Raw genomic sequence first — 21,848 nt, 5'->3', positions numbered from 1 at the left:
TGTTAAGTCACTTGGTCATTGAGATTCTTACAGCATATAGCATTAAATACTACGACTGATACAGACAGATATGCTGTGAGGGCTTCTGGGACAGGTAGTCAGCTCCTAAAGAGACAGAAGAGGAGAGTGCCTGGGTGGCTCAGTCGGTTAAGTGTCTGCCTTTGGCTCAGGTTGTGATCCCCAGGGTCCTGGGATTGAGCCCCATGTGCTCAACTGGTGCCCAGCAGGGAGTCTGCTTCTCCCTCTCCCACTGCCACTGCCCCCACTTGTGCACGCTTGCTCTCTCTCTCACAAAGAAATATTTAAATAAATGAAATAAATATTTAAAAAGAGAGAGAGAGAGGAGGAGAAAGTTCTCTTTCTGGCTCTGGACTCTAATGTCTCTAGCCATCTTCCAACCACAAAAGGAAGCTAGCCCGTGTTCAGAGCAAGGCAGAGCAAAAATGTGGGTAGAGATGGGATTTTTTTTTTAAAGATTTTATTTATTTATTTGACAGAGAGAGACCACAAGTAGGCAGAGAGGCAGGTGGGGTGGGGGGGAGCAGGCTCCCTACTGAGCAGAGAGCCTGATGTGGGCCTCGATCCCAGGACCCTGAGATCACTACACTGAGCCACCCAGGCGCCCCAAGATGGGATATTTGATACCACTGGGCTGCTGAATCAACCAGCCCTCTCACCAGATTTTATGTGAGGTAGTAAGTTCATTACAATTTAAGACGGTGGACCCACATTTTCTGTTGTTTGCACTCAAAAACAACTTATCTGATACTTAACAAATCAAAAACTCATCAGTCCCCCCCCCCCCCGCCCCACCCCGCCGCCTGCTCCTCTTCTGGTGTTTCCTATTTTGGTAAATGGTAACACCATCCAACAGCTTATGTAAGCCAGAAACCTGACTCAACCCTGACGCTTCCCTCCATCTTGCTGTTTCCCCCCGTGTCGAACCCATCACCACCTGCTTTTGTTATCTTTTTACTTTATCAACACCACACTGATCAGAACCAACACCATCTATCTCCCAAACCACCCCAGTAACCTCCTGGCTGGTCCACCTGCTTCTCCTCTGGCTCACCTCCAACAGCAGAGGTTTCCAAAATTTTCGTCTGATCATATCATCCCTCCTCTCTATCCCTCCCTGTTAAAAAACACTTAAGGGACTTCATTTTCCCATTGCTTGCAGGATAAAGACGTAACATCTTAAAAAAAACCCTGGTGGTCTGGCCCCCACCTGCCTCACTGGTCACACCTTGCAATGAACATCCACCACACGGGAGCTTCTATTGGTCCCTCATCCTTGTCTCACTCTCTCTGGCCCCAGGATCTTTGTATATGATATTCTTTCCTCCTGGAGATGATCTGTCCTGCTTCTTCTCCTAGTTAACTGCTTCTATCACTTCTCCAAGAAGTCTTTCCTGGTCTCCAGTGTGGCCTCATAGCTTCAGCTACCCTCTTTGTAGCATTTGTCACTTGTAATTTTACATAGATTCTGTTTGTCTCCTACTAGCTCCTAAGCTATGTAAGACAAGGACTATATTTGCTTACCTTAGTGTTCTCAATAGCTAACAGAATGCTCAGCACACAGGAGCTTCAATAAATCTGATCAAGAATGAAGTGCTGGGACACCTGGGTGGTTCAGTGGGTTAAGCCTCTGCTTTCCGCTCAGGTCATGATCCCAAGGTCCTGGGATCGAGCCCCGCATCAGGCTCTCTGCTCAGCAGGGAGACTGCTTCCTCCACTCTCTCTCTCTGCCTGTCTCTCTGCCTACTTGTGATCTCTGTCGGTCAAATAAATAAATAAAATCTTAAAAAAAAAGAAAGAATGCAGTGCTATATAAAGAAAGTGTAAATATATGGTACAAGATGCTTGAGTGTCTAGAACACTGACCCCTGATCTTGTCTAAATGGTTACAGGAAGTTTCCCTATGGGAATTACTGATTGAATTGTGGGGTTCATTTTTTTATTGTTGTTGTTAAGATGTTATTTGACAGAGACAGACTCGGTGAGAGAGGGAACACAAGCAGGGAAAGGGGGAGAGGGAGAAGCAGGCTTCCCACTGAGGAGGGAACCCGATGTGGCAGGCTCTGATACCTGATACCAGGACCGCAGGATCATGACCTGAGCCAAAGGCAGATGCTTAACAACTGAGCCATCCAGGCAACCCCCTTTTTTTTTTAGGATTTTATTTTTAAGTAATCTTTATACCACAGATGGGGTCTGAACTTATTACTCCAAGATCAAGACTCACATGCTCTACTGAGCCAGCCACATACCCCTGAACTGAGTTTTGAAGGATGAATAGGAGTTCACTAGATGAAGTGGGAAAAGAAGCCCAGCAAGGGGTATGCACATGCATGTGATGCAAAGAGCATGGCATGCTCAAGCCATGAATAAAGAGCAGAATGGCCAACGCTTACTGAGTGAGGCAGACAACAGAGTGGGAGACCAGAGGACCAAGCAGAGCCAGAGGACACAGAGGAGTCGTGGGTTGGATAATTGTATCATTCCATCTCGAAACTGGAGCACTGGCTTTTTCAGCCTTTTACATATTAGTTTCCTAAGTTTTCATTTTCATATCATTTTTTTTATTTTTTAAAAGATTTTATTTATTTGACAGACAGAGATCACAAGTAGGCAGAGAGGCAGGTAGAGAGAGGGGAGGGAAGCAGGCTCCCTGCTGAGAGGAGAGCCCGATGCAGGGCTCGATCCCAGGACCCTGAGATCATGACCTGAGTGGAAGGCAGAGGCTTAACCCACTGAGCTACCCAGGCGCCCCTCATTTTCATATCATTTTAAACAATGAGATGTTGCAAGAATAGTTCAGAGAAGCGCCATGTGTTCTTTCTCAATTTACTATTTGTTTACCTTTTGCTCTACTTGCTTCATTCTTCTTTCTCTCTACATTTATATAGAAATGGGTTTTGTTTGTTTTTTTCTGAATCATTGGAGAGAAAGTCAGAGACATCTTGTCCCTAGAGTCCCTTCCATAAATAGTGATCGAATTGGGGATGGAAAATTGATGAATCAGTTATCTAGTGCACTTTGCAGATTCGACTTGGTCAGTTGTCTGTTTTGTCCATTACAGCGGTTTCTATCCTGGTCCCAGTCCTGGATCTCACACTGTCCCATCAACTCATTTTGATACTCATCCAGGGTTGTCTTGGCAGTCAGAGTATTGTCGATAATTATGCTCTATCAGGACTCTATCAGGCAAACCTGGCCCAGGGGTCATGCTGCTTGTAGGATATGGTGAGGATTTTAAACTTTCTATCTTGTGGGTAATGGGAACCACTGAAGTGACTGAGCATAAAAGCAAGGAAGAAACTTGAGTAAGTTCATGTTTCAAAAAGGCTACTTTCACTCCATTATGAAGAGAAAATAACATGTGGGCAATATTTGTATAATAAATAAATGTTGAGTGCATAAAGACATTTGTTAAGGAACAGCTGTATCTAGAATTCCTCAGAATACTTTCTGACTCAAAGCTTGAAGAGTAACCAGCACAATACAAAATTGCAATTCTCAACCTGATGTCCATGCATGAATAAAAAAAATCCATAAACATTCTGAACTCAGATGCAGGTACACATGTAGTGGTTTCAAAACATCTGCCAGGGTGCCTGGTTGGCTCAGCCTGTAGAGCCTGCAACTCTTTTTTCTTTAAGTATTTTATTTATTTGAGAGAGAGAGAGAGAGAGCACTGGCAGGGTGAGGGGCAGAGGGAGAAGCAGGATCCCCACTGTGCAGGGAGCCCAACATGGGGCTGGCTCAATCCCAGAACCCCGGGATCATGACCTAAGCTAAAGGCAGATGCTTAACCGACTGAGCCACCCAGCAGCCCTGAGTATGCGACTCGTGATCTTGGAGTTCTAAGTTCGAGCCCCACATCAGGTGTAGAGATTACTTAACCCACTGAGCCACCCAGGCACCCTAGAGATTACTTAAATATAAAATCTTGGGGCAACTGGGTGGCCCAGTCAGTTAAGCGTCTGCCTTCAGCTCAGGTCATGATCTCAGGGTACTGGGATCGAGCCCCGCATTGGGTTGCCTCCTTCAGCTCAGGTCATGATCTCAGGGTACTGGGATCGAGCCCCGCATTGGGTTGCCTCCTCAGCGGGGCGTCTACTTCTCCCTTTGCCTCTCCTTCATACTCCCTCTCTCGCAAATAAATAAAATCTTGAAAAAAAAAAAAAAAAAGGAAAATCTTTAAAATAATTATATACGTATTTATGTACATGTATACTAATTATGATACTTCTCCCTTCAAGAAGTGGAACTTAATTCCCCTCTGTCTGAGTATGAACTGGACTCAGTGACTTAAAACAAATAAAATTCAGCAGAAGTGATGGTGTGTCACCTCTGAAACTAGCTTTCTCCTCTCTCTCGGATGCTGACTCTGGGGGCAGCCAGGTGCTATGTCATGATGACACGCACGCTGAGGAACCGAGGCCTCCTGCCAACAGCCATGTGAGCGAGCCACCTTGGAAGAAACCTTCCAGCCCCAGTCAAGACTTCAGTTGACTGCAACTGTGGCCAATATCTTTACTGTGACCTTGTGAGATCCTAAGGAAGAACCATCCAGCTAAGCTGTTCTTCAACTCCTCACCCAAAGAAATGCAGAGAAAATAAATTTTGTTATTTTAAACTACCAATTTTAAAATATTTAAAAAAATAAATAAATAAACTACCAATTTTAGGGTAATTTGTTACACAAAAGATAACGAATGCGGCGCATTTAGTGGAAGAGCCTATGATTCTTAGTAAAATTAATGACCTGAAAAAGGGTAAAAATTACTACTGTAAAATCAGTACTGAATTTTTAAAAATCTTTGGCTTTCATCCTATATTTTCCATGGGTCTATTTTTTATACAAGTTTGGGATTAGGTTCAACAAATGAGAAGATTCTATTCTCCAAACCATTGGAAGACTCAAAAGAATGATTTAAAATGCTGTCATGGGGTGCCTGGATGGCTCAGTGGGTTAAGCCTCTGCCTTCGGCTCCTGTCATGATCTCAGGGTCCTGGAATCGAGCCCCACTTCCGGCTTCCGACTCTCTGCTCAGCGGGGAGCCTGCTCCCCCCACCCCCACCACCTCTGTCTGCCTGCCTTTCTGCCTACTTGTAATGTCTCTCTCTGCCAAATAAATAAATAAAACCGTTAAAAAAATAAAACAAAATATATAAAAATGCTGTCATGGGGTGCCTGGGTGGCTTAGCCAGTTAAGCGTCCGACTCTTGGTTTCAGGCTCAGGTCAACTCAGCATTGTGAGATCAAGCCTCACATCAGGCTCCACACTCAGCAGGGAGTCTACTGGAGATTCTCTCTTTCCCCCTTTCCCTTTGTCCCTCCCCCGACTCAAGCACTCTCTCTTGCTCTAAAATAATAAATCTAAAAAAAAAAAAAAAAAAAAGGCACCAGCTAAGAAAAGCAAACTTTACCCAAACCTATCAAACTAAGATATAATAGAGTACCTAGTAGAAATTAAGCATGTTTTCATTTTCTGAGAAGAAACATCTACCATTAGACCGAATTATAATTCTGACATGACAACACATCCAGAAATTACTGTTAAAGAAAAAAATCCAAGTTACAGAACATGATGTTCCCATTATAGAAACAGTGTATTCATATATGTATAGATGGAGATGTCCAGAAAAACTTCTACAAAGACATAGCATTAATCAGGGATATTTTTAGCCATAAACAGCAAAAATTCATCATGGCTACCAAAAAATGAAGTTTATCATAAAATTCTAGAGAAGGTCACAAAATGGGTGAGGGGAGGACAATCAGGCTCTGCAAGTGGACAGGAAATGCAGACAGAGGGCACCAGGGACCCAGGGCAACCAAAGGAAAGCTCTGCAAAGCTGCCCCAGAAAAAAAACACCCTTTGGCCACAAGCCTCTCAATGCCACCACAAATATGTCAACTAACCCTTGACATGTGTTGGTTCCACAATGTTCTAAGTCCTCTGGCAGAAGCATCCAAGAAACCAAGAATTTCTTTGGTAACAGACAATCTGTTGGTGTCATGGTCTACTTAGAAAACTGAAATCAGAGCAAAAATAAGAGATGATGACAGACGTTCTTCTGAAGGGGACAGAATGTATGGATTAGATGGGTACAAGAAACCCATAATTTATAAAAATAAAATGGCAGAGAAAGGGAGTCTTCTGCCAAAAGTGGATGTTTAAAATACTATAGTGCAATTTTACTATTGTTGCTGAACAGAAAGAATTTCTGGATATTGTGAAATGAGTTCTGAAATGGCTCATGTCCTATATACTCGTTAAACACAATCAGATATTGGTCCATGCAATTTCAAAAAGGCAGGAAGCCAGCCTACAACAGAAGTAGGTAAACAGGACTGCTGAAGAGATAAGGGCTCTTCCCTATCTTGACAACTCAAAATGTATTTCTTTGAAAGGCTAAATAAAAGCAAAAGATAAAACTGCAAATAAAGAAATATAATCAAATGCCTGATATTTCAAAATCAACTCTATTTTAAAATAAAATGAGTTTCCATCTTAAAGAGCCCCCCCCAAAAAAACTTTAAAAATGAGAAGTAAAGCAGTGATTTTTATTTTGGGGGGGGGAAATATGCCATGGTTGGATGAATACTTAAAAATACCTCCTAAAACAAAGGATCTCACATGAGTTCATACTTAAACACTTAAAATAGTGCATATTCCTTCTGGAGTATTCTGATGATTTATAAATAAATACATTTTAAAGTACATTTTTTCCTACAGTCATACAGGAAAAAAAGTTTCTATTATATCATGCCATGAATAATATTCGCATGATCTACTAAGCTATTATGTAAACAAAGCCATAAAGTATATTTAACCTTTTCCTATCTTTCCCTGTTGTTTGAACAGCAAAATTAAATGTAACAATATAAGCCAAACTATGAATGGCTCAGAGTCTCAAATTTCTGGATTTCTGGATGGCATATTTTCTTCTTTTTTTTAAGGGAGGTGGAGGGGGCAAAAGGAGCAGGAGAAAGAGAATCTGTGGGAGCCTCCACGCCCAGCGTAGATCCTGACGCAAGGCCACAACACAACAGCGTAGATTCACAACTCTTGAGATTACGACCTGAGGTGAAATCAAGAATGGGACACTTAACCAAATGAGCCATCCAGGCACCCCTGGATGGCACACTTTCTTTTCTTTTCTTTCTTTCTTTTTTTTTTTTTGATAATTTTAAGATTTTATTTATTTATTTATTTGACAGAGATCACAAGTAGGCAGAGGCAGGCAGAGAGAGAGAGAGAGAGAGAGAGAGGGAGGGAGAGGCAGGCTTCCCGCTGAGCAGAGAGCCCAATGTGGGGCTGGATCCCAGGACCCTGGCATCATGACCTGAGCCGGAGGCAGAGGCTTTAACCCACTGAGCCACCCAGTGCCCCGGATGGCACACTTTCCATGTAAGAATTCATCTTCACTATTAAATAGGATGATTCTGAATTCAACAACTGCTTTAGAGGTTGCCTAATAAAACAGAAACTCACTAACATTTATTCATTCAACAAATATTTATCAAGAACCTAATAGCCCGGGCGCCTGGGTGGCTCAGTCGTTAAGCATCTGCCTTAGGCTCAGGTCATGATCCCAGGGTCCTGGGATCGAGCCCCGCACTAGGCTCCCTGCTCAGTGGGAAGCCTGCTTCTCCCTCTCCCACTCCTCCTGCTTGTGTTCCTTCTCTGGCTGTGTCTGTCATGTAAATAAATAAAATCTTAAAAAAAAAAAAAAAAAGAGCCTATTAGTCCTATGCTAAACTGGAAATTTTATTCTCCTTGAAAACAATTATATTCTCTAAAAATCTGAAGTAGGGAAAACTCTGAAACTTTTCTCCATTGGAAGACTCCTTCTCTCAAAACCACAATGAGATATCACTTCACACCTAGTGAAAATCACTACTATCCAAAAGACAAGAGATAACACACAAGGATGTGGAGAAAAGAAAACTCTTGAGCACTGTTAGTGGGAATATAAGTTGGTGCAGCCACTGGGGAAAACAGTACGGACATTCCTCAAAAATTAAAAATAGAACTACCACATGACCCAGCAATTCTATTTTTGCTTATATACCCAAAGGAAACTAAAACTCTACCTCAAAAATATATCTGTACCCCTCACGTTCGTCACAGCATTTATGACAACCAAGACACGGAAACAACCCAAGTGCCCATCAGTGGATGAATAAAGAATACATAGTGTCTCTACACACACACACACACACACACACACACACACGCGTGCACGCGTGCACACACAATGAAGTACATGAAGTATATGGGGAATCAACAGAAGAAACAATGAAGTATATGGGGAGTCAACAGAAGAAACCAAGCTCCTAGATCCAAAGAACACATTGGGGGCTGCCTGAGTGGTGTGGGGGGCAGGTGGAGAGAGATGACAATATGGGGAAAGGGAGACAAAAGACACAAACTTTCAGTTGTAAGAAGTAAAGGATGTAATAAACACATGATGACGTCAGTAATATCGTATTGTACGTCTGAAAGTTACTAAGAGAGTGAATCTTGAAAGTTCTCATCACAAGAAAAAAAACATTGAACTGTGTGAGGTGATGGATTGAACTAGATGAGAAAGGAAAGTCCCCTGGGTACTAGGCCTTTTAACAGGACAACTGAGATCAGCTGTGGGAGGATTTTCAAACCTTCATCGACACCTCTTCTTATCAGGCAAATGCACGGACAATGGAGCTGGTCCAGGGCCCCCCAATTCCCCCTGTCTCTCAGAGGATGAGGTCCCTGAAACTCCCCAACCCCTCACTCTAGCTGTCACCCTATTAACACAAGGACATTGAGAGTAATGCTGGAGATTCCTGCTGTAAGTCTTGTTTTAAATATTTCACATATAGTCGAAGCGATACCCATTACCAAGCGAAAAACCCAGGACCAGGGCTATCTGGTATTTTTTTAAAAAACCGTGTAAGACACAAAGCTTTCAATTAAAAAGTTATTTATTAAAAAATATTTCCTCCTGATTCCGATTCCGTATCAAATTAAACACGGAGTGATGTTAAAAGCAGTAAGTGATCAGCTCCGTTTGTATAGAGGCTGACAATGACCTCATTAATTCCTTAGTATATTCTACTGAAGAGTGGAATACAAGTTCAGCTCATTCACTTCTGCTCAAAAGGGAAACACAATTGGTATACTTCATAACCAAAAAACTTTTATGAAGCTTATCTTCATATTTCAGTTTATAGAGATATAGATAATACAAAATAATGCTTGCTCGCTTTGGCAGCACATATAAAATGATGCTTGCTTAAAAGAGCATCCAAGCAATGCTCTGGATTTTCCTTTCCTGCAAAATTCCAGGAAAACATGATTGTTTGGAAGGTTCTTTGCAACTCACGAATAACCACCTGAGATTCCTGTTTCTACTCTTCCACTCCTTGTGTTTCCAGTGATTAAAACATGCTGGAAACATAATTTAGAGAATACCAGAAATGCCACAGAGATCCCAAGGCTTAAAAGAACTTCTGATCGGTTTTGAAGTTCTTATAAACTTCAAATTAATGGACAGGATATGGGCATTGAGAAATGATTTTTAGAAACACATACACTCCAAGGAAATACTTTAGTACTCTTTAGCACTGAACACTTGGGGCGAGAACTGGTCTCTCTTTCAATGGTTCAAGTAGTCAGTCTTTTCTCAACAGTTTCTTGATAAGCGACAAACCTTCTCAAATTCATCTTCACATTGTCGAGAACACACAGCTGATCTGGACTGTATTTACCTCTCCCTTCTTTTCGTATCTGCCAAAAAAATCATATGTGATTTGGTATACATTACGAATTCCTTTAGATAAGAAAGCATGTGATTTGGGGCGTATTCTCTTCAGAACAAAGAGCTGCCAGAACTTGGTGAAAGATTTTCGCTTTCCAAGGTAAAAGAATACAGTGTGTGAGCCCTAAGGATAAATTAAGATTATGTACTTTTAAAAATGATAGTTACAAGAACGGCTGAATTGCAGACCTTAAAAGAGTTTTATGTTTTAAGTTTTATGGTATGTGAACTAGACTTCACCTCTGGAGAGTGGACCTCAAATTTTAGTGTGCAACAGTATCATCGGGAAGGCTTGTTAAAAAAGCAGGTTGGTGGGCCCACCTGCCATTTCTGATTTTCAATAGGTCCGGGGTTGGGCCTGGGCATCTGCATTTGTAACACGTTACCAGTGAGTCTGCTTACAGGAAAACTCTGAGAGCCAGCCCTTTAGGGAAATTCTTCGGTAAAGTGCATTGTATCATACTGCAATGCAACTTGAGGCCAAACATAAACCCAACAGTCTTCAATGCAACTGTGGCTTCGTTCACAGAAGTGCTTTGTATGAAAAACTACAAGCTGCTCTTCTGGCTAACAAAGAAATTTCATTAGGGCTTTATACGTCTGAGAAAAGAAAAACACTTAATTAAACATCATTACCATAGCACTGCATAGCAAGTAGGAATCTCAATCAGAACAGCCCTCCCAATGGTTAGGGGTTGTTTTGCTGGTTCATAGTTTACATAACTCCTCTCCGAGCATTGGCTTCTGCAGTCTGAATTCTCAACTACATCTGCTTTCCTTACAGCTGCAGGGAAATAGGGGGTATTTTCTCCTCACCATACAGACTCCTTTTCAGATGTTTCAAGGGCCTGCTTGCACCCTTTAAGAACACTGTGGATACCCACCACGTACTGGTATGGAAATATCTCTAGGACACAGTGTTAAGAGAAAACACAAAGTGCAGGTTTGTGAATATGTTGGGCTACATTCTAGATAACAAAGGGGGAAAATACTAAGGCACATTTTGTCTTTATGTGGAGAAACGTCACTTAATTTGATTACTGATGAGGCAGAAAATAAAGGGAATAAAACCTCTCACTGCTTAAAGAACAGACAAGAATGGGTGAACAGAGGGTCAGAAGATAAGAACTTCAGTTATAAACTAAATAAGTCATGGGGATATAACGCTCAGCATGGTGATTCTGATTGTATATTTAGAAATTACTATAGGAGTAGAGCTTAAAAGTTCTCATCACAAGAAAAAAATTTTCCAACTATGTGTGATGATGGATTTAACTAAATTTGTTATAGTAATTATTTCCCAGTATGTACATGCATCAAATCTCTACACTGTACACCTAAAACTAATACAATGTTATATGTGAACTATATCTCAATTTTAAAAAATAGCAAAAAAATCAAACCAAAACAAAACAAAAAAACCCAAACAAAAACTCCTACAGGCTTCAACAAAGGGTAATTAAGAGTAAACTATTCAATTGTTTCCCCCAGACTTAAGTTACCTACTGGTGAGTCTTAGCTCAATACATGTCAGTCACTATGATCACATTTTTAAATAGAATATGCCAAAACATGAAAACATTAAAAACAAACCAATTCTGATGTCCTTAAACCAACACTGACTTAGATGTAACTGTGACATAGAATGTACATGATGTGTGCTGCTATTTTTCTAAAGAAAACTATTTCCTATTCCTTAAAAAAATAAAACTTCAGAAAATCTAAATTATAAGACATACAATCATATTCTCCTAAAAAACATCACAGAGTTCTCTCCTTGAGAAATCAACTCTGCATCAGAAGCCTGAAATTGGGGGCGGCTAGGTGGCTCAGTCAGCTAAGCTTCCGACTCTTGGTTTCGGCTCAGGTCATGACCTTAGGGTTGTGAGATCGAGTCCCACGTCTGGCTCCACACTGGCAGAGTCTGCTTGTCCCTCTCCCTCTGCCTCCCCCTGCTCTCTCTCCCTCTCTCTAAAATAAGAAAATAAAAATAAAAGAAATACCTATCGGAAAACAACAGAAGTAAGCTAATTTTTCATCCAACCCTCTATTTTCTTGACAAAGATTTAAAAGTAAATATTTAATCTGAAATCTAAAAGCAAAAAATATGAATATTTTTATTTCTCAAAATGACATTATTTAGAAATGGAAATTGTTTGTTTTTTAAAGTATTTTTTTTTTAAGACTTTATTTATTTATTTGACAGAGAGAAATCAGAAGTAGGCAGAGAGCCAGGCGGAGAGAAAGGGGGAAGCAGGCTTCCGCTGAGTGGAGAGCCCAATGTGGGGCTCGATCCCAAGACCCTGAGATCATGACCTGAGCCGAAGACAGAGGCTTAAACCACTAAGCCACCCAGGTGCCCCTTTTGTTTGTTTTTTAAGTAAATTCTATGCCCAAGGTGGGACTTAAACTCATGACCCTGAGATCAAGAGTCACATTCTCCACTGACTGAGCCAGCCAGGTGCCCCTGGAAAGGGAGGTTTAGATCACTGGAGAATGGTGAACTTCAACTTGTGGACATAGGATTCAAGGCTGTTTTTAAAATTCCTGGTTGCCTTTCCCTGGTCACCAAGTTTCTGAAAATTACTCTTTGACTCAAAGTTAGCTTTGATGCTTCTAGTGAAACAAAAAAATAAATAAAAGGGTAAATGAAGGTAGCTACATTCTCCAACAGAGACCAGCCTGGAGTTTGCCCCTTTTTTTCAGAGCACCAAAGGGAAATAGTCATAACACTGGAATCAAGCTGGAATATATTACCTGTAATGACATAAAATAAATTTACAACACCTATGAAAGTGCTTTGTAGGCTCCAGACCGTAGTGCTTCTCCAGGAACACTGTGAGCATTACTAAGCTCATCTAGAAAGGGAACCGTGCCCACACCATTCTGGCCCGAGTCACAGTGATTCAACAGCAAGGCCTGAGCTCTGACTCAGGCAACAGGCATTCTCCAGTTCTAGGGAGGCAGTGTTCTACGAATCACAGAGAGTGCACGGAGGGAACTACAGACACCCGTTCTCGGAGGATGGCTGAGACCTAAGCATTTCGACACAAAACGGCTCCATACCTTCATTTTGAAGACTGGCTGGAATTCTTTCAGAGCAGATAACAATTTAATCTGAACTGAGGCCCTTTCGGCTTCTTTACCATCTGCGAAAACATCGAAGAGGGCATCCAAGGCTTCTCCTGCCACCACGAGGGAGGGATCTTTGGTGGCAACCTCAAGCAGAAAGCACCCAATGGTCTGGAGACAACAAGGCACACTGTTGATTGTCCAATATTCTAACATCAGTTTCCAAAATGAGTACTAACTTTAAATGTGGTAACAATCCAAGTATGGTATTTTAAAATTTAAAAATGCCAGAGACAAATTAAAACTTGGAAAGAACTAAAGATTAAGGATTTCACCTATAATTATAAATACACCAAGTATAATATCAATAAGATAAATTAAGTATATTAGAGTTTCTATTCCTAAATTAAATCAATTAAAGTTTCCCTTCTATCTCCCCAAAAAGGCTTTCCCCATGGTGTCAAAAATACAGATATATATCTGCAACAAAAAAACATGCTTTTAAAACTATATAAGAAAGTAAAATTATATGAAAAACACTCTAGGACAACTAAAAAAATGAAACTTCATCTCTTTCTGACTCCCTGTGATGATCTTTAACACCCATCCATCCTTTGAAGATTAGCTAGCTGATGAACAGGGCATTCCCAATCTGTGAGGAACTGTTCGAGAGTGAACTTACTTTGTTTTTGGCTGTTCTGCTTCACCCTTTATGTCTCAAGGGTGATGTGCACATCTGGTATTATCGGTGGGAGAGTGGAAATGCTAAGAACAGCGAGTCCAAACTCCAGCTGTGACATAAATAACAGACTGACCCTTAGAAAGTCCATTACCCGCTCTGGACCTCAGTCTTATCTGAATTTAAGTACTCGAGATAACCTCTAGGATAGTATTTAGAGTTAATAACCTATAATAAAGTATGAAGCACATACGATCACCTATGAAGTAGGCTTATTAAAAAGATCAACATAAATCTGAATGGGATTCAGGTTTGGATCTAACTTTTAGTCTGCAGAAAATACAGAAGATAAAGGAACAAGCTTAACGCCACATGGAGGCAATCAGACAAATCCAGAAGGCTAGAGGTTGAGACAACTGACCCCAGGATTTGAGGAATAAACAGGTGGTAGTAGAGGTGCCCGGCTGGCTCAGTCAACAGAGCATGTGACTCCTGATCTCAGGGTCATGTGTTCAAGCCCCATGTTTCGCATAGAGCTTACTTAAGAAAGAAAGAAAAAAAAAACAAAAACAAAAAGCAGGTGATGAGAGGTAGTGCCAGGGTAATGGAAGGGAAAGAAGTTTCTAGATTGAGAGAAGCTTAGATGATCCAAAGCCAAACATAACATGTAGACTTGACTTAGATCCTCATTTAAACAAACTATCCATAAATAGATGCTTGTGGAACAAATGGAAACATGTGAGGATGGACCATGCTGAAGACATTAAACAGTGAGCGGGCGCCACGGTGGCTCAGTTGGTTAAGTGCCTGCCTTCGGCTCAGGTCTTGAGCTCAGGGTCCTGGGATGAGGCCCCATGTCAGACATCCTGCTTAGTGAGGAGTCTGCTTCTCTCTCTCCCTCTGCTGCGTGCCCTTGCCCCGCTCCTCCCCTCACCGCACCCGCTACCGGTGCTCTCTCTCAAATAAATAAATAAAATCTTTAAAAAAAAATTTTTTTTAAATCACATGTTATGCCTGAGAAAAACCTGCTGCTCCTCCTAAGTGGATCTTGGAAATTATAGTCTTAGGGGGCAGGAAGTGATGAAACACGCACACGCTCATCTGTATCTGCGTACACATACACAGCCACACGGCTACGTTCTCTCTCACTAATGTGTCTATATATCAAAATTCCCTAGAATAAACAGAAGAATGGAGTAACCGTGGCTGTCTCTCTAGAGTCAAACTGGGGGGGCTGGAAAGTTAGTAATGGAGAGGGGTCTTTCATTATATATTCTTTTCTACTTTTCTGAATGTTTTAAAATGTTTTTCTGAATCTTTTAAAAATAGGTTCTAAAAAATATCAGTCACTGGGGTCCCTGGGTGGCACAGTCTAGTTAAGCATCCAGTTTTTTTTTTTTTTTGAGAGAGAGAACGAGAAAGAGCAGGGGGAGGAGCACAGGGAGACAGGGCGAGAGAAGCAGACTCCATGATGAGCCAACACAGGGCTCGATCTCATCACCCTGAGATCATGACTTGAGCCAAAATCAAGAGTCAGATGCTCAACAGACTAAGACTCCCAGCCACCCCAAGCGTTCAGCTCTTGATCTCCACTCTGTTCTCAACCTCAGTGCTGTGAGTTGGGCATGGAGCCTACTTAAAAATAAAACAAAAACAAAAACCAGTCGTTGTTGTAAAGTTCTCAGGAAGTCTAATAGTTTATTACCCATTAATAAGTAATCAATATTTCAGCAATTATTATTAGCACAAAGAAGGACAATTTTACTACCACAGTCCTTTTAGTTCCTAGGGATGCTGTGTCTCTAGTAGTGTAGTTCCCCAGCAACCATGCTGAGATAAAATGCTATAAACAAATATGCTGAGTGAGTTCCTAATGTGGTTCCCATTTAAAACTTACACAGTGAGAGTAGAGTGGACTGTGCGGTATCGTTCAGAATGTGCTTTAGTCTGGCATGCTAAGGCAACTGGGGAGTTGTTCCTCCATCAGTACAAGAATATAATATGCATACGTTTTATGCAACAGCAAAGGCAGAGGCACCTGGGACAATTCTCAACTGGGCCTTTCACTAAAGACAAATTTATTTCTGAAAAAGTATCTCAGGAACAGTTAAATGGCCAAATGCAACTCAGTTTTTCAAGTGCCTACCTAATTCATATAGGCAAATCAAACCAAGGGGCATATTTTAATAATGTACCTTAGTAAGCTACTTCTCAATAGGATTTCTTCTCAAGATGTCCATAGAAGTTTTTAAAAATCCCACACCAACAGTTTACTCTTCCCCCTCTTTCTAACGATTTAATGTTTTACGTTGGAAGCATATAGTTTTACCTTAAGAGTTTCCAGTGTTCCATCTTCTTTGGCGAGGACGCTGCCCGTGATTCCTAAAATACTAACAACGTTTACTCTAACCCCGGTGTTCCCACTGTGAATGCCGGCTGTGCATAATGTCATCAACTGATTGGGAGTCATACACTGTTGAAAAGGAAAGAGAATATTTACAGTGTTAAACTCAGCCAATGCCAACAGCATGTGCAACAGCAGTGACAGGAATGCCAACAACAGAGAAGTTATTACATACCTAATCAGTGCCCAGTACAGCTGGTGATTCTGAATGAATATGGGGCCTGTTCACGTCACTGTCATTATTCAATCTACCACAGCTGTAAGCCCAGAAGAGGGACTTCGTTTCCCATTAGTTTTACTTGAAGAAGGCTTTTGGGGGGCATCTGGGTGGCTCAGTTAGCCAAGTATCTGTCTTTAGCTCAGGTCATGATCCTGGGGCCCTGGGATTAAGGCCCGTGTCGGGTTTCCTGCTCTTTGGGGAATCTGCTTCTCCCTTTCCCTCTCCCTCTGCCTCCTCTCCTACCCTGCTTGTGTTCTCTCTCCCTCAAATAAATAAATAAGATCTTAAAAAAAAAAAAAAAGACAAGTTTCAGTCAGATGTACACAAACCTATTTAAAGAGATCCTAATTTCTTTTAAACATTGATTAAAAAAAAAAATGTTTCGAAAGTGTACATAGAATATGTAGCTTTAATAAAAATTAGCTGAAGGGCTCTCTGCTCTGCAGGGAGCCTGCTTCCTCCTCTCTCTCTCTCTCTGCCTGCCTCTCTGCCTACTTGTGATCTCTGTCTGTCAAATAAATAAATAAAATCTAAAAAAAAAAAAAAAATAGACTGAAGCCATACAAGTTGAGATGTGTGTTGTTACAGGAAATTATTAGAAATTGTAGAAACCACTAAATTATAGAGTACTTCTACTGCGTAGTGATAATTTTCATTCTAAGCTAATCTGAACACACCCGTGGATGCAGATATCACCAGAGAACTCAAGTTGTCGTGTTGCCAAACCCTCACCTGTGAGCACCAGCGCAGTGTGGTGACTGAGGGCTTGGGGTCAGACATCCTGGGTTCATATCCTGGCTCCTCTCTCTCCCCTCCCCAACTAAGGTCTCCATTTCCCCATCAGGGACACAGGGGCAGTGGTCACCCTGCAGAGTTGCTTTAAGAATTAAATAAAGCACATCAAGAACTCACTAACTGTTAGAAATTATTATACGTAAACACACTGAACAGTTCTAAATCAAACTCTGAATCATCTGCAGTGCTTCTGCCAAACCTAAAGGTAACAGCTAATATGCCCCAGTTTCTTAGGAAATAATCTAATGGAAACAATCCCGCCAACCCTGGGATGCCTCCCAGCTGAACAAGGCTGCCGGGAATGCCGGAGGCGTGCTGCTTTACTACCAGCCGGAGTCACAAAGGCAAGCCGCCCCATGTGCACAAGCCAACAAGGCAGGGAAATGGACAGGGAGCCGGACAGTTGTACTGCACTCTCAGTGCTGTTACTCAGCTACTCTGGTCCCCGGGTTTTCCACTCCTTGGAAAGCACGAGAGCCAGGCTCCTTCTAGTCCTCGAATTCCATGCTCGTGCCCAATGTACAGCCAACCTGAGAATTTATGGTCTCAATATATATGAATGCCCAGACATTAACTGAGCATGAGCTGGGAGGAATTCTCTTTAAGCGTCAGGCTGGTCCAGTTAGCTACTGCTGAAGATCATGGAACATCAATAAAAAGACTTTATATTACCATGGCCCTACAGTATAGGGTTTTCTAATCCTCTCTCCATTATTACCATTCCCATGTCAAAGAAATTGAGGGTCAAAAGTTACGTTCTTGAAAAAAATTCTCAAATATACAAAGAAAAAAACTGAAAAAGTTTAGACTAGATGCCAACAGCACATACTATATTTAACAGTAAAGCACCAGAGATGTTCTCATTAAGCTGTGGACCAAGATAAAGTTTGGGAAGCACCGCTCCAGGGTGTGGCCATGGAATGACTAAGGTAGGGAAGGAAGACCAGACTGCTGGAGAAAGGGAGGTCCAAGAACTTCGAAGCCAGGTAATGGGGGGACATCTATGTGGATCTTGAAGTCACCCAGAATCATGACAAGACTAGCAAAGAGTAGCAAACCCCAACAGCAGGAATCTTCAAGGAACAAAGGGTGGCCCAGGGCATAGTAGGTGGCTGTAAACAAGAGAAGTGGGTGGTATGGCCTAATGACATGTTAATCAAAACTGGAAGATTTTAGAAAAGGGGCAGGGATGGTTTAGCACACTCGTCCCCAAACTTTGTGTGCAAGCCAATCACCCAGAGAACCATTAAAATATAGATCACTGGGCCCCTCCTCAAAGTTGCTGCTTCCGTGGATTGGGGGCAAGGCCCTAGGATTTGCCCTTATATTCCAAGAAGAAAGAGACACCGACCTAATAGCAAAACTGGCAAAAGACAGGAGCGGTTACAGAAAAAAATGCAAAGGCCCTTGAAGCACATAAAGAGATATCCAATCTCCTACTGTAAGACAAATGCAAATTTATTTATTTTAAAGATTTTATTTATTTATTTGAGAGAGACAGCGCATGAGGGGGAGAAGTCAGAGGGAGAAGCAGACTCCTTGATGAGTAGGGAGCCTGATGCGGGACTCGATCCTGGGGCTCCAGGATCATGACCTGAGCTGACGGCAGCCGCTTAACCAGCTGAGCCACCCAGGTGCCCGACAAATGCAAATTTAAAGTGCTATATAATGTCTCAACTATCAAACTGGCAAAAAAATCTAATGTTCTGACAACATTACTCTGTTTCTGAGGCTACAGCAAAACAGGCATTCTCCAGCTCTGCTGTAGGAAATCCAAAATGCCTCAATCTCGGAGGAAGGGACTAGACAAATAATCAGCAAAATCACCAATGCATCTCTCCTCCAACTCAGCAAGCCCACTTCTCCGCGGAATCCATCTCCAAGACACCAGGGCAAAAACACGAAATAACGTCTGTAAAAAGGCTCTTCCCTGCCGTTCTAGCTGTAATAACAACGGACTGGAACGAGAACCCCCATCAACAGCAGGCGGGCTGAATGAGTAGGGACACCAACACGATGGAGTAACAGAATGTGGAACTGTGAGGAAGGAATGAGGAAGGTGTCTGTACACAGGGATCGAGAGGGAAGAAAAGGCAAAGCAGGGTGCAGCAGCACGACTCTTAACAGAACAGTGCCTGCCTATTTGCTTAAGTTTCCAAATTAAGAACAATGGAATGATAAATCAAAACCTAAAAAGGACAGGGGCAAAGGGACAGAAGCCAGACTAAATAAAAATAAGTAAGTGGAATTGTTTTAAAACACACATAACATAAAATTTGCCACTTTAACCTTTTAAAAAAAGATTTATTTATTTGAGAGAGAGAGAGAGAGAGAGAGAGAAAGCAAACACGAGTTGGGGGCGGGATGTGCAGAGGGAGCCAGAGCAGCTGACTCCCCGGTGAGCAGAGAGCCCAGGACTCTGGGATCATGACCTGAGCCGAAGGCAAGGCAGATGCCTAAATGACTGAGCCACCCAGGTGTCCCTAACCATTTCTCAGGGTCCTAGGATCAAGTCCCGCATCGGGCTCTCTGCTCAGCAGGGAGCCTGCTCCCCTCTACCCCTCTCTGCCTACTTGTGCTCTCTGTCAAATAAATAAATAAATAAATAAATCTTTTTAAAAAAAATTAAGTCTCTTAAAAAAAGGAAAGCTAAGGGGCGCCTGGGTGGCTCAGTGGGTTAAGCCACTGCCTTCGGCTCAGGTCATGATCTCAGGGTGCTGGGATTGAGTCCCGCATCGGGCTCTCTGCTCAGCGGGGAGCCTGCTTCCCTCTGTCTCTCTCTGCCTGCCTCTCCATCTACTTGTGATTTCTCTCTGTCAAATAAATAAATAAATAAAATCTTTAAAAAAAAAAAAAAAAAAAAGGAAAGCTAAAAAAAAAAAATAAGAAAGGAAGAAAGCTAAAACAACCGAAGCTAACTTTACAACAAGCCAGAAAGAGAATATTGTCAAGTAACTTGAAAACACAGCAATCTGAGTATACGGTCTCAGAGGGGTTGTGAGATCAAGCCCCAAGTGGGGCTCTGTGTTCAGCAGGGAATCTGCTTAGGATTCTCTCTCCCTCCCCATCCGCCCCGTCTACTCATGCTACTCTCTCTCCTACTCTCTCTTTCTCTAAAATAAATAAATAAATAGATAGATAGATAAATAAATAAATGGGACACTTAGGTGGCTCAGTGGTTTGGGTGTCTGCCTTTGGCTGGGGTCGTGATCCCAGGGTCCTGGGATCCAGTTGCACATCAGGCTCCTTGCTCTGCAGGGAGCCTGCTTCTCCCTCTGCCTGCCTCTCCCCCAGCTTGTGCTGTCTCTGACTCTCTTTCTCTGACAAATAAATAAAATCCTTAATAAATAAATAAATCTTAAAAACAAAACAAACAAAAAAGTCCCATGAGTTCATAATGATATTTAAAAAAACAAAAACAAAAACAAAAACACCTCACTCACCACTTTTAGAGACTGCTAAGGGCACTAATTCATTATTTTGGAAAAATCCTATCTTTTTGGTCTGAGCTTTATTTCAAAGTTACCAAATAACTGATGAGACAGAAAGTTCTTATAGAAGAATCACAGCTGGGCTGCGTGGGTGGCTCAGTTGGGTAAGCAACTGCCTTTGGCTCAGGTCATGATTCCAGAGTCCCAGGATCCAGTCCCGAATCAGGCTTCCAGCTCCGTGGGGAGTCTGCTTCTCCCTCTGACCTTCTCCCCTCTCATTCTCTCTCTCTCTCTCTTTCAAATAAATAAATAAAATGTTTGAAAAAGAAGAAGAAGAAGAAGAATCATAGCTGGGGCGCCTGGGTAGCTCAGTAGGTTAAAGCCTCTGCCTTTGGTTCGGGTCATGATCCCAGGGTCCTGGGATTGAGCCCTGAATCAGGCTTTCTGCTCAGCAGGGAGTCTGCTTCCTTCTCTGTCTGCCAAATAAACAAAATCTTTTAAAAAAAAGAAGAAGAAGAAGAATCACAGCTAGTAAATGTAAAAGAAATGACAAAATTAAGATGTCTCCATTTTGCAACCACTGATAAATAATAGATCTAGACAATATTAATCACTGCTGGCTACAACCATTAAGTGAATTCACTGATTAATCCTTTATTAAAGAGAGAGGAAGGGTGCCTGGGTGGCTCAATGGGTTAAAGCCTCTGCCTTCGGCTCAGGTCTCCATCCTTAGCATCGTGCTCCCTGCTCAGCAGGGGGCCTGCTTCCCTTCCTCTCTGCCTGCCTGCCTCTCTGCCTACCTGTAACCTCTGTCTGTCAAAGAAACGAATGAGTCAGGGGAGGCGCAGAGGGAGAAGCAGACTCCCTGCTGAGCACAAAGCCTGATGACAGGCTCAATCCCAGGACCCCAAGATCAAGACCTGAGTCCAACGCAGCCACTTTGCCAACTGGGCCACCCAGGTGCCCCGAATCCACTGATTAATCTTAACGTCACCAATTTATGAAAATATATAATTTGTGATATAAAAGTAGAAAATACATACAGCACTATTAATTATTCTTCCCAAAAAATCTGATCCTGAATCTAATTAAGACTCTAGATCTAGGGGCGCCTGGGCGGCTCAGTGGGTTAAAGCCTCTGCCTGCCTGGATCATGACCTGAGCTGAAGGCAGATGCTTAATGACTGAGCCACCCAGGCACCCCTGAACTGTGCACTTTAACCCACTGAGCCACCCAGGCGCCCCTGAACTGTGCACTTTAAATGGGTGAATTGTATGGCTGGTATGTGAAATAAATCCTCACTAAAGCCATTAAAAAAAAATTTTTTTTTAAACCAAAGTATCAACCAAAAGCAGTAAGTGGATCTTGTTTGGATTCTGATTTGAACAAAACAACTGAAAAAGACATTTTTGTGGAAATCAGGAAAA

The 21,848-nt window shown here is 42.0% G+C and overlaps 1 protein-coding gene across 6 annotated transcripts in view; it reads right to left on the bottom strand.

Moving 5' to 3' along the window:
- The window catches only part of HEATR3 (HEAT repeat containing 3), a 70,624-nt gene that overhangs the window by 22,647 nt on the left and 26,129 nt on the right, over positions 1–21,848 (bottom strand). For 4 of the 6 annotated variants that reach the window (XR_004281170.1, XM_032324215.1, XM_032324219.1 and 1 more), the window contains exons 13-14: positions 15,900–16,043; positions 12,886–13,062 (exon numbers count right to left, since the gene is read on the bottom strand). Coding sequence is in view for 5 of the 6 variants with exons in the window: in XM_032324215.1 (XP_032180106.1) it covers positions 12,886–13,062; positions 15,900–16,043 (321 nt within the window). In the remaining variant the exon portion in view is untranslated. Of the gene's footprint in view, positions 1–9,554; positions 9,789–12,885; positions 13,063–13,573; positions 13,683–15,899; positions 16,044–21,848 lie in introns of those variants that run through there. The other 2 variants (XM_032324214.1, XM_032324220.1) reach the window with 2 other exon arrangements.

The sequence above is a fragment of the Mustela erminea genome, chromosome 19, assembly GCF_009829155.1.
Source record: "Mustela erminea isolate mMusErm1 chromosome 19, mMusErm1.Pri, whole genome shotgun sequence".
NCBI lineage: Eukaryota > Metazoa > Chordata > Mammalia > Carnivora > Mustelidae > Mustela > Mustela erminea.
Note: the sequence above shows the minus strand (reverse complement) of the source record. Positions and strands in the feature narration are given on the sequence as shown.